General features: G+C 36.7%; 1 protein-coding gene and 1 pseudogene across 6 annotated transcripts; one reads left to right on the forward strand and one right to left on the reverse strand.

Moving 5' to 3' along the window:
• The first annotated feature begins 1,017 nt into the window (after positions 1-1,017).
• LOC149012798 (stellacyanin pseudogene) lies at positions 1,018-2,567 on the forward strand (annotated as a pseudogene).
• Positions 1,896-9,713, reverse strand: LOC149012799 (tetratricopeptide repeat (TPR)-containing protein). Of its 6 annotated transcripts, none has more exons than XM_089158559.1 (7): positions 9,573-9,713; positions 8,991-9,477; positions 8,268-8,317; positions 7,705-7,792; positions 6,293-6,409; positions 5,722-5,795; positions 1,896-2,509 (listed from the first exon to the last, which is right to left on the reverse strand). In XM_089158559.1, exons 1-6 carry the CDS (start codon positions 9,701-9,703, stop codon positions 5,742-5,744), a joined length of 927 nt encoding a protein of 308 aa, XP_089014685.1. In that variant the 5' UTR covers positions 9,704-9,713; the 3' UTR covers positions 1,896-2,509; positions 5,722-5,741. The 6 variants fall into 6 exon arrangements, with proteins under 6 accessions (XP_089014685.1, XP_089014688.1, XP_089014684.1 ...); XM_089158561.1 differs by lacking the exon at positions 1,896-2,509 and adding an exon at positions 4,242-5,119; XM_089158560.1 differs by lacking the exon at positions 1,896-2,509 and adding an exon at positions 4,242-5,168.
• Between the last annotated feature and the right edge of the window lie 2,058 nt (positions 9,714-11,771).

Here is an 11,771-nt window from a genome sequence, read left to right on the forward strand (position 1 = left end):
AAATCAGCCACCATTAAGGATATCTTACTTTCTACACAAGTATAAGATCAATTGTCTCACTGCAATTTAATTACACAATCAATCATGCTGCGCCTTCATCCTTTGCTATCTGAATAGCCTTTCTAATCACCAAAAGTTCTCCCTACGATGGTGAACTACACCTTTGTGGGATTAAACCATTCCCCTAAATATGAGGTCTAATCCCCTTGGTGTAGTGGGTGTATCAGCTAGCATTCGGTCATTTTTGGCGTAATAATTAACAAGTATGTATACAGGTAATAGGATCTGAATACAAAGCCCTAGCTATGACTGTTTCAGAACTCCTATGGACTGAAAGATCTTCAAATACCTATCACATACCCATTAAAATTTATTATGATAACATCTAGGCCACTAACATGTGTGCTAACCCAGTCTGTCACTTTGTTTTGAGATCTAGTCCTCAATTGTAAGGTCCTTTGGCTGTTACCAATTTCTATTTAAAAGATGAAAACACTGCTCAGATTTCAACAGGCAGCAATGCAATCAAATGTGTAGCTGCTTGTTCATGGGGTTCTTATGCTACTCTACTAAGCTAGCTGGTTTTCTTACTCCCTATTGTACTTCATCTCTTCCTGTTTATGTTGTCAGGAAGGGCAGAACAGGTCGCAATTTGGCTAGTAATCTTATATCTTCATGAATGAGAGAAATATATTTCTGTAACCTATACAAGATTGACAAATTTTAAAAGTATGAGAAGACATGGTTTAGGCAAATGCACAGGTTCAAAAGCACTGGAGGAACAACTCAATCCAAGACATGCAGCAATTAAAGCCCGGCCAGAAACACACATTATTCATACCTTGGCTTTTTCTACAACAGCTTCACTGTGTGTTGGTTTCCAATCACAAAAGTGTGACCTACCCACCACAGCTTTGCTCCAACATGCATGAACATAAATTACATAAACATATTTCTCCCTTACCTTCGGTCATATGATCACTTGCTAAGGCTCCATCGACCTGATTGTTCTTCAACATGACCATCTCACACCTATTCATTGTCCTCCTTGCTTCATCTTTATCTTTGGTGTTGCATGCTAGAGGAGAAATTTATACAGTTGGAGATTCTGATGGATGGACAAATGCTTTCAATGACACTGAATGGAACCAAGGAAAGCTCTTTCATATTGGAGATACCCTAGGTAAGAGCCTCTAGATCTCTACTGAAATCTCTATTAATGTTTGCACAACCTCTGCTATTTAAATATAGAAGAATACACTTCTATAGGATTAATTTTTTGATCCTTGGTGAACATTTTATGGGGGGTACGGTAGAAATACCCAAATGTTGTTGGCTTAGGTCTTTGATTTTTTAACCATTTTGACCTGCTTTTCATTGGTGTAAAGAACTCCAACTGTGCTGAAACTTTATAGGTATATAGAAACTTGCTTGAAAACAATATATTCAGTATGTTCAAAAGAGAGGCTGTACCCGATGCATAAGGCTCCTGCATTCAGCAGGATCTTGGGATGGTCAAATATATGCAGGCTTATCCTGTTTCCAACAAGGCTGTTTCAGAGACTGAACCAAAGACCAAACATTCAGCAAGTGAATGCCAAGCACTACTTCCATATTGAGTATAATCATAAAGTTTAAAGCTTGCTAGCAATATTTTGGAGATACATCTTAACCTCTGATGTTCAATGCCACATACCTGGGTTCAATCTACTCCCCATACCTAGCTATAAAGCCTCGGATGTATTCTCATCTTTGACTCTTGTTAATAAACTGGGAAATAAGAATGCACTTACATAATTTAAGATGCTGGAGATGCTTCTCTGCTTCATGAATAGGTGCTATACATACAGAACAAATGACCCACTAAAACTATAAATTACCCACCCAACAACCTCCCCCCCCCCCCCCCAACCAAAAAAATAAAAAAGCAAAAGAAAAGGTAAATTAATATCCAAACAAGTCAATATGGTCATGAGGGAAGTTGTGCTGGATAATGATCCTCATTCAAATTCTAAACTTTCAGCTTTCTCATCGCACCTGAATATAAGAATTTTGGGGTAATCAACAAACTATTGTGCAACAGTATAGGAACAGACTGTGTGACCAACTCCCCACTGTCTCGCTGTGAAGCAAACACCAAGGGAGTTGAGCAACAACAGGAATTAATGTATGCTCTCTCTGGACATTACTGTTTGCCTCATAAAAAGCTGCTGGAGACCAGTTGCCCTCAACTGCACAAAGCTTGAGGAACATATCACTTCAACTCTTTGGGCTTAGACTTCCAAATGTTTGAGAATCAAGAAAACTCATAGCTAAAATGTATTAACTGGGGCTGCTGTTTTGCAGTGTTCAACTATGCAAGAGGCAGGCACAATGTAATGCAAGTAAACAGGGCTGGATATGAGAGCTGTATAAGAAAGCCAAATTTTGGGATGCATGTAACTGGCAATGACAGAATACATTTAACAGCTCTTGGGACCTTTTGGTACATCTGCGGAGTTGGAGATCACTGTGAAACTGGTCAGAAGCTGAGAATCATAGTGGTTCCTATAAATGAAAAGAAATGAAGAGCAAGTATGCAGTGTCTGATCTTTTTTGTAATAAAATCTTTGCCAGCAGCATGGAAGAAGGTGTCTAGAGTATTAAGCAATTCAGAAAAATAATAAAACCTCCAGTTTTACAAAAGCCCAATCAGCTTGGAATTGACAGTCAGCAATGAAACACATGGCTAAGAGTCTGTAATTTCAGAAATGAAATGTTTAGTTGCTGCACCAACTTTTGTGATTAAGATTATACCATCTGATTTGGTTCTGGGTTGAAGACCAGATAGCACCTGATTAATGCATGAGTTACAACCTAAAAGTTGGTAGATTTCTTCAGGTCAAAATAAGTCTCAAAATCCAAGTGGTCCTGAATTTTACTGAAGCCAATATTTCATTTTTATTAAGGATAAGATGGGCTTTGAGAAAATGGCTAATAAAGTAGAAAATTGGGGTTCAGATGATTATACAAATCTGAAATTGAAGGTTATCATTGATATGCATACTACCAAAGGTTATTAGACAGTCAGACTTGACCCAAAAAAAAACAAAAAGACAGTCAGACTACCGTTAAAGAGTCCAACATCCAGTTTGAACAGTACTCAAAAATTACTACTGATAATACAGTTCTCTCAATTTTTTTCTTCACACAAACACCAAAGCATGTTTTCAATACCCATGGCTGGGCCTGTAGGGCCATTAATGAGCATATATACAAATCAGATTGTTATGTCATCAAACAGCTTGTATTTTCTAGATATAACATAAAAAGATGTTAGACTGAGAAGGATTACAAGAAATTCAATCAACAGCATAACATAACCGTGACTAGCAAACATCTACAGGTCAATGAATTTTTGGGTACTTTTAAAGCTATACTACAAACATTCAATAGGAAGGATGTTAATATGATACAGATGTGCAATCTAAAAGGCTAAAACTGAGGGGGGGGGGGGAATATTATAAAAAAATGTTACAGAACAAGACCAAACTATACTCTCAAATGATAACTTCAATGAACTTATGACATGCACTTCTGAGCAAATTCTCATTACTTTTATCAAAGAAATAAGTGTTAATAGAGTTCTCCTCCAATGGTTGATCACTTTGAGCTTACAAACAATTTTCAGTTTGGAACTATCAGATACAGACAGTCAAGAATGCTACTTCAATTATAAATGAGTTCCTGACGCTGAGAAATGAGATGTTTTGAAGATGAACTGGGAATAACCAAGAGAAATGTGATGCAGGACAACCATCCAAGAACCAATTCGAACCAGTATTGAAGGTCACCTCAAAACATGAAAAAAGGGAGGCCAAAATACTGTTCACGTGAACAGTGTCACAGCCCATTATTTGGCATATTAGGAATATTTCATAGACGATGTAGAGCCCAAGGTCAGAATTTTTTGAATATTTTATTTTTGGGAGATTTAGGACCTTAGTTTAAACTCTAATTTGGTAGTTTCTATTTTAGTTATTTATGCATGTGGCTGAAATATAAACCCTAGTAGTTTTTAATTACAAATTAGTTTCTATTTTCATAAGATCCTAATGTCACTTGTAGTAGGATATTAGTTTATATTTTTTATAAAGCTTTAGCCAAGCTATAAATAGGCCCTTAGGTTGCAATAAACAAGAGACTTTTGGAGAAAGAAAAAGATGAATTGAAGCTTTAGTAGCCCCCCCCCCCCCTCTTTCCTCTTCTTCTTCTTATGAGCATCCCTCTCCTTCTTCCCCTTCTTCAAGACTGATTCTTCTGAGATTTCCCCTTCTTCCCCCTATCTTCTTTATCCTTCTTTCTTCTATTCTTGTCCCTCATTAAAATGCCATGGTAATGACACTAACAACCCATCCGGTCCTCTTCTCTTGCTTGCATAATCCCAGTTCATGTGCTGAGGACAAGGGAAAAGAAGTCCCCCAAAAGAAAAAAAAAAAGAAAATATATAAAGTACATAAAAATGTTCCCTGATTGTGTATAATATTTACAAAGCCATCTCATCAGTAGTCACTTCACCATCCTGTGATCCTATGATCAGGAAATATCCTGTTGATATTTTCCAACAGGTACACTGTCAAAACAACTCTTTGCTGTTTACATGAGTTAGCATATATTACACAATTCTAGACCCAAAAGAAACTACAACTGTTTCTCTCCACAGTAAGTATAAATAAAATAGAACTAGCCCGTGTTTCAAATGACTTCACTAAAAAGGAATCATGACCTAAAATTGAGTCTTAGAAAGGTTGAATTATTAAGATGTAAATAAATCCAAGATTAAAAAGCCTCAAAGCTATGGCACCATAGCTATACATAAACCCAGCCGTAACATGCAATGCTGATATATAGGGTATGGGTCAGTATTGTAACTACAGCTATCCATGTGCAATTTACATAACTGTGTCCCATCAAAAATCTATTTGATCTATAGTCGTCATGGGCCTCATGGCATCTAGACAAGTCCTAGATAAAAGAGGAGGGAAAAATCAAAGTGACACCAGCAAGGCATCAAAGTATCGCCACCAAGGTACCTTTCCAGCAAAGAGTGCCTCTTGTTGCCCAAGCAACGCCTACACAACTGTGGTTCGATAAATTCAATATGGCTAAGTCCAATCCTGAGTTCCATCCTGACAATGAACTAAATATTTAAAGAATAATAGAAAACATGAGGTATAAAGGTATTCTTGCAATTTTTAGTTGATAATCTATTTCAATCTGAAAAGGAGTCAGAGAGCTTCCTTCCAGCCTGTGGGCTGATGCTTAGTTGCTCACTTGCTTGGGCTATTTTTTAACCTGCATCATTTAATGTCTCAGTGCATTAATGTCATAAGCCCACTGACATAGGCTTTGGCCTATTTTGTACGTGAGCAGTCTTTGGCAGCTCTAGAGATTTAGGTAAGGGGAGTAGGGGTCTAGAGCCCATGTTATATGGGTCGTGCACACTTCATGGGTACCGACCCATTACAAACATTTCAGATTTCATTGAAATGGTTAAACCATAAAAAATAAAAAATAAAATCTCTATTAAATGATATATTCATTTATTTGCAAATAAATAAGGGCAAAAAATGCTCAAGTAAACCTGATAGGAGGGGCTGATAAAACTGAAAATTGCAGAAAGCTTGCATCTAATCTTCTTTGTCATCCTATTGGATTAGCACTATACGCGTATTCTATTACCTCGGGAATTTAAACTGAAGCTAAGGAGGCAGATTTGCAGCTGCAAGTTTCTCCTGGAGTTTTAAAATCCGTGCCTGTACAAGAACTGAGAAATGGTTAGAGAAAAGGAAATTGAAGTGTAGTTATTTATTTTGAATAGTGGTAATTGTTCCACATCACAATAATCCATGTGCTTAATAGTTTAGATGTAGAAAGACAAATATGAAAGAGAAAAAGCACCATGCATGAAAAGCATTTGAATCCTCTGTTCACAGGATATGAGAATTAATTTGGTGCAGTAACATACAAAGGGTGCAGGTACAAAAGGTAGCAACCAGTAACTACCACCAAAGAAGCCAAGTTAGTAAACATGATGCATACTATTCAATCCATAGAAAGAAGAAATATATGGTTTGTGGCCTACATGATAAACCAACTAGGACCTGTTGAACCTGCATCAGATACTATATTTAGCTTCTATATGTTATCATAGAAGCAATGCAGATAGATAAGGAACCTGTCTATCCTAATTATTATTATTATTTTCCACCATTTTTTAACTGCATCAAAGGGTCAACAGAACAGATGAAACCTTGAAAGATTTGGAACGACGAATTGACGGATCAATCTGTAAAGCAAATGAGTATGAATCCTCAGCAGCTTCAAATTCTCCCATAGCCAAGAAAGCATCAGCTTGGCAAATATACGCCTGCAACATTTGTGTCAGTACATATCTTGACATGCAATACTTTTCCATCTCATTACTTAGAGAAAACTAAATTGTTTGGTTAAAAAAATTATCAAGCGAAACAGACAAGACAGGCACACACAAAGTGCACAACAGGCCAGTGCACATCCACGAGCAAAATCGAATTACAATATCAGAATAGCCATCTGATTTACTAAGCTACTTGGTGGTGGAAAATGCTCCACATTTGTCGCCAGTGAATCAAATGGTTAGTTGATTGGGCTAGTAAACTTAGATCTCAGTCTTGTTCACAACTCCCAATTCTACTGTATGGCTGCATGTATTTTTGCCAAAGGCTCTTGGAAACCATGGAGAAATTTGTTGCTCACCTGAATGGCCTAGTGTGGAAAATAATAATTTCCGAGTTCCCATTGAGGGCACAAGATTTACTCTTTAGAGATAAGTTTCTAACAATTACTGTTTGTACTTGTACCACTAACAATTCATTTGCATTTCATAGTATGCAAATCATAGCTACACAAACTGCACCAGCCAAAGAACTATTCATGAGTCATGAGGCTCAGTTGAGATTTATTCCCTTTTTCTGATTGGGAAAACACTTGATGTATGGATCAAAGCTACATTAAAATCCAATCAGAGACTGAAATTAAACAATTATTTGTTGTCAAAATACGGTGAGTAGGTAGTTGAACCAGAATCAAAACATTAGTTACATAAACAGGCCTTCAAGCTGGTGGTTAAACCAGTGGCCAAGCAAATGGAACTTTTGGGGTAGACGTGGACAAGTATGATAAAAATGAATGGATTCATCTATCCTCACCGCAAAGAAATTTACCCATAACGAGAATTCAGCTACGTAAAAGTCCAAAATGGATACCAATGGAAAGCAAGATATTTAGGAATCAGGTGCTGATGGACTGTTGAATGACATAAATTGCTTTTTGTTTAGACAATAAACTTAGAGAACAGCTGACAGAGAAAAACAATTTATGGGGATGACAAAGATAATAATACTAGTGACTTCAATTATTTTATGCAAAAGAAGGTGATAATTACTGTATGAATCACAGTTGAGAATCTTGAAAACACTTCACAGTGAATTTTTTCTGGTTCGTCATGAATCCATAATTATGAAATGATTGGATGATTTAGGAAATGAGAAGATGTAAATACTCCACTCACAAAATGTAAAGCCACAGAATTGGTGCACCCCTAGGCTCAGACCTCTATTGTCATTTAATTTGGTGCCAGTAGTGAAAATCCAACCTCAGAAACAAATAAATAGTGACTAATACCTTGGGATATCGAGAAGCTAGTGCTAAAGCTGCTTTGGCATCCTCTAGGGCTCCAGAAGTGTTGCCAATTGCCAATCTCGTGGCAGACCTGAATAAGAGAAAGTTTTCAAAATTAATTACTCAATTTGCAACACTTGATATCAATAACTGATCTTCAAAACAACACTATTTGTATAAATAGTAGACAAAACCAATTAACATGCATAGAAGACAACCAATTAATAGTACATAGTGGAAAACATAAAAGCCACAATAGACCATCAATCCTTTGAGGATTGACCATTGATTGATTAATGGTGTCCTGTTTATTTTCAAAACCCCATCTCAACTCAGCCGTATTCCAGCTGCTTTTGGTTGCCAGACAAATCCTGGTTTACCTTCCAATTCCATGGAGCTTCTTCAAATTTCAAATCCAGAAAAAGGGGGATACTTGTCTTATTAAAAATAAGAACAGATGAATTAAATAATCATCAATGTAGTACTTAAGACACATAATAGAACTTTGTGTCGTTCAGTCAATTCCTTGAATAGCATGGTGGTCGTATCTTATGAGTTTTGCTAACCTGCTTGTGTGAATGATATGTAGACCTCCAAAAGGTTTGAAATCAAGAGCCTGCAATCATAAGAAAGTATGCATCATCAGTGCCCTTTGTGAATCTCCCTCTTCCCGATCCAGAACATCTCGTAGATTTGAATGAAGCTTACAAACCAAATCACAAAGTTCAGAATCTCCATCCTCTGGTCATACAGGTAGTGTAACACCCATCTGACAATGTTGGGCCACAAATTTAACCATGTAACATTTTCACATCAGCTTGGCATTGTTGTCTGCCTGAATCATGGTTCCAGAATTGTTTGGGAAATTCAATTTTGATTGTTATAGAGACAAACAGGAATCACTGATAGACAACACGGAAATCCAAAGCATATGGTGCCAAACAATTGCGACAAGCCACTAATTTGTTGTAGCCTACCCTAAGGAAATCCTCTTCTATTCAATGGTTATAACTACCAAATCATCCCTCACGGAAGAAAACGCTAATGGTACATCATTGTCACCCCCCCCCCTCTCTTCGTTTTTTATTTTTCTTTTGAAGAACAAAAACTAGATTCTCGACAGTAGGTTCAGTTTGAAATTTCTAATGCAGGGATGTCATTATGTAAGCCCACTTTCTACAGTAATTTTCATTTTAGGCTCGGTTGTTTAAACATAAAATGGCTTACAAGTAAAATAAATTAGGAAGAAAGAAACAAATTTGGATGTTGCTACTTAAGATTTTGATCACCTGAGAGAGTGAAAGCTCAGCCTCAGCAAAATTACCCTTCTCCAACGCCTCCTCTCCCCTCTTTCTCAATGCAAGCGCCTTAAGATTCTTCTGTGTATCCAAAGAATCACAATTGCCACCACAGAAGCTCAGCATTACTTCAGCAGCTCGTGAAGGAGTCCCACAATGGTTGATCTTGATAGCTTCGGGCAAGACAACAAGGTTGGGACCTGAACCACAACGGCCCAAACAACCACAAGAGTTGACGGAGACATCAGCAGGGGCTAAACCCGATAGGATTTCGAGGGTTTCTCTGGAGCCTTGTCGTCGACATGTTCTATTCACACAGACCCTAAATTCGATTTCTGCCTTGATTTCTTGACTCTTGGGAGCTGGGTTAGGCTTGAAAGAAACACTATAGACATTGTGAAGAGGCTTCAACTGTGCCATTGATGAAACTGAGCAAAAGGCAAGCCTCATCTTTCTCTCTCTCTCTCTCTCTCTCCCTCTGGTGGATTAAACAGAGAGAAAGAAATCAGGATAAATGGAAGAACAATACTAAGGAGGGGATTCAATGAATAAGAAGAATATTCTCCATCTTACCTGAAGTGATGACAAGTGCCGCGGAAGCAGAAACGGTCATCATTGTTGGTGCTTATACTCCTTAAAATCTCCGAATCTAGATCGGTTGAATCGCTTATCCGAATCCGATTCTTGAAGAAAGGGAGTTCCATAAATAAAGTAAGCAGTACAAAATATTGTTAACATTTTTTCTTAAATGTTGTTGCTCTGTCTTTTAGTAGAGCATAATTCTTCATTTATTTTTGACCAAAGTTGACAAAGAGTGGAGGGAACAGAAGATTCAATAACAGATCTCTTGGGATTTTAGGCCTTTAACAAGAAACTATCTTCCTAATGTGCTAAAAGCACATCCACAAGAGAAACAACACCGACAAAAAGATTTCCAAATGCGTTGGTTTCATCACTTCTTGACTTTTGGATTCCATCTCCTCCTAACTAGATACATGAATTCAATGGGTCTCAAACTTGATTGTAAAGATGAAAACACTCACTTTTGGAAGATATAGGCTTTACAATCAGTGTTCAACCAAGTAGAGGTGGGAGCAATTATGAATATCAAAATGAGTATCTTTCTCACAGAGAAAAATTCATTTGGGGAGGCTAGAATAGTGAACAATGTAGTTCATAATCCAGCCCGGAAGGCTCCATCTAACTCAGTTAAACTGTTTGGCTGCTCTCCTCTCTGTGGCTCCATGGTCTCTGTATGGTAGGCTCATGTTACTCTTGACCTTCTCAATGAATTTTCTTCTTGACCAATATTAAAAAATTAAAAAAAAAATCCAAGCGCATTTTATAAATATGTTGAACTTTTTCTTCTTTTGATACAAAAATCAGCTCGTTCTTTTATTCTTTTTTGAATAAAAATATCAGATTATTTTTTTAAAAAACAATTTAAGCATGAGTCCTTTTAGTAAAACAGAAATCAATATTGAGTTTTTATAATGCAATAAATTATTTCTAGATCCCAAAACAGCTGATATTATTTGAGAGGTATTAAATTTGTAAAATTACTAAAATACTCTATCCACCCACACCTCGTACAGCCACACTGCTAGAAATCCCCACCACACAAATTTTCAACAAAAATAAAATAAAAAATTCGGCTCCACCTTCAACCTGCCAAAAGGATTGTTTTTTAGACTTCAGTATGTGGTTCTCTTTAGTACTATGATAAATTAGTCATCATTGTTTATCTAGATTTCAACTATAGGATTTTTTTTATTTTTAATGCTATTCCTCTTGTTATGTTTGTTATGAAAAGTAGTAAGAGAAGAAGATGTTCATTTCTTGTGTGTTTGTCTTAAACTAGTAAAAGTTTCTCGTGCAAATGCACAAGGTATTTATCAATCACCATGTATTGGCCATGGAAGTTGAATGGATTATGCATAAGTAAATTTGTTAATAACAATAACTAAGGTTATAATTTCAAATAAGTTCTTTTAGATGTGTAATTTTGATTAAATATTTTCAATGCAATTTTTTTTTCTTCATTAAACATTTGTTAGTTTTTGGAAGAAACTCTTCATATGTTCCTTTAGCTGTTAGTTATTTCTTTGAAAAATGAGAAGGGGAAAAATTAAGAATGAAATTGATTCAAATAATTTCAAGAATTTTACTTGACTATTATAGACATCATTTTTTCCGGTACAAAGACGGGCTAAAACCCAAATGAACAAACAGAAAACTTAACTTAAACAAGACTCTCTATCCACCATGAGATCTACCATGAGAATTCCTTCTAACCCAGCTGGAGGATATGGGAAGAAAGCCCATGGGTCTAAGGGACAAAGTAGCACCTTAGACATCCAATTAGCAGCTTTGCTTGCTTCTCTACCAAGATGAACAAACCTTACCCTTCCATTCACGCCTGAAAAGGTTTTTATTTCCTCAATGAGGTGAACAATACTTCCTTGTGCATGCGTACAAGGGTTGAGGAAAGCAAATGTCTAATTGATTGAATACAGAGGGGTATTGGAGGGAAACGAAATAGGTCTCATGAACACGAGATCCATACATTGTTTGGTTTTTGAATCATTCATCTAGTGGCCTGCCAAGCTCTAGAATCTATGGCCATAGGGAAGGACTATCAATACATGATTGACCAATAGAAGATTTTAAAGCCTATTCCCGGTGATACTATTGATTCCAAAATACTGCAACCGGAATTTTATGAGTTGATTCTCTATTTAAAATCTGTAGCATTCAAGAACTTCAAAGTTT

The sequence above is a fragment of the Hakea prostrata genome, chromosome 6 (genome assembly GCF_041222555.1).
Source record: "Hakea prostrata isolate BN-2017 chromosome 6, UWA_Hpros_2, whole genome shotgun sequence".
Classification (NCBI taxonomy): Eukaryota; Viridiplantae; Streptophyta; class Magnoliopsida; order Proteales; family Proteaceae; genus Hakea; species Hakea prostrata.

What these genes read in the sequence shown, in the direction of transcription:
- LOC149012799 (XM_089158559.1), bottom strand. Translation starts at nt 9,703, where the DNA reads ATGGAACTCCCTTTCTTCAAGAATCGGATTCGGATAAGCGATTCAACC. An exon ending in GGCACTTGTCATCACTTCAG is followed by an intron (nt 9,478 to 9,572) that starts GTAAGATGGAGA and finishes TTAATCCACCAG; the next exon opens with AGGGAGAGAGAGAGAGAGAG. An exon ending in GTCGTTCCAAATCTTTCAAG is followed by an intron (nt 5,796 to 6,292) that starts GTTTCATCTGTT and finishes GTTCTTGTACAG; the next exon opens with GCACGGATTTTAAAACTCCA.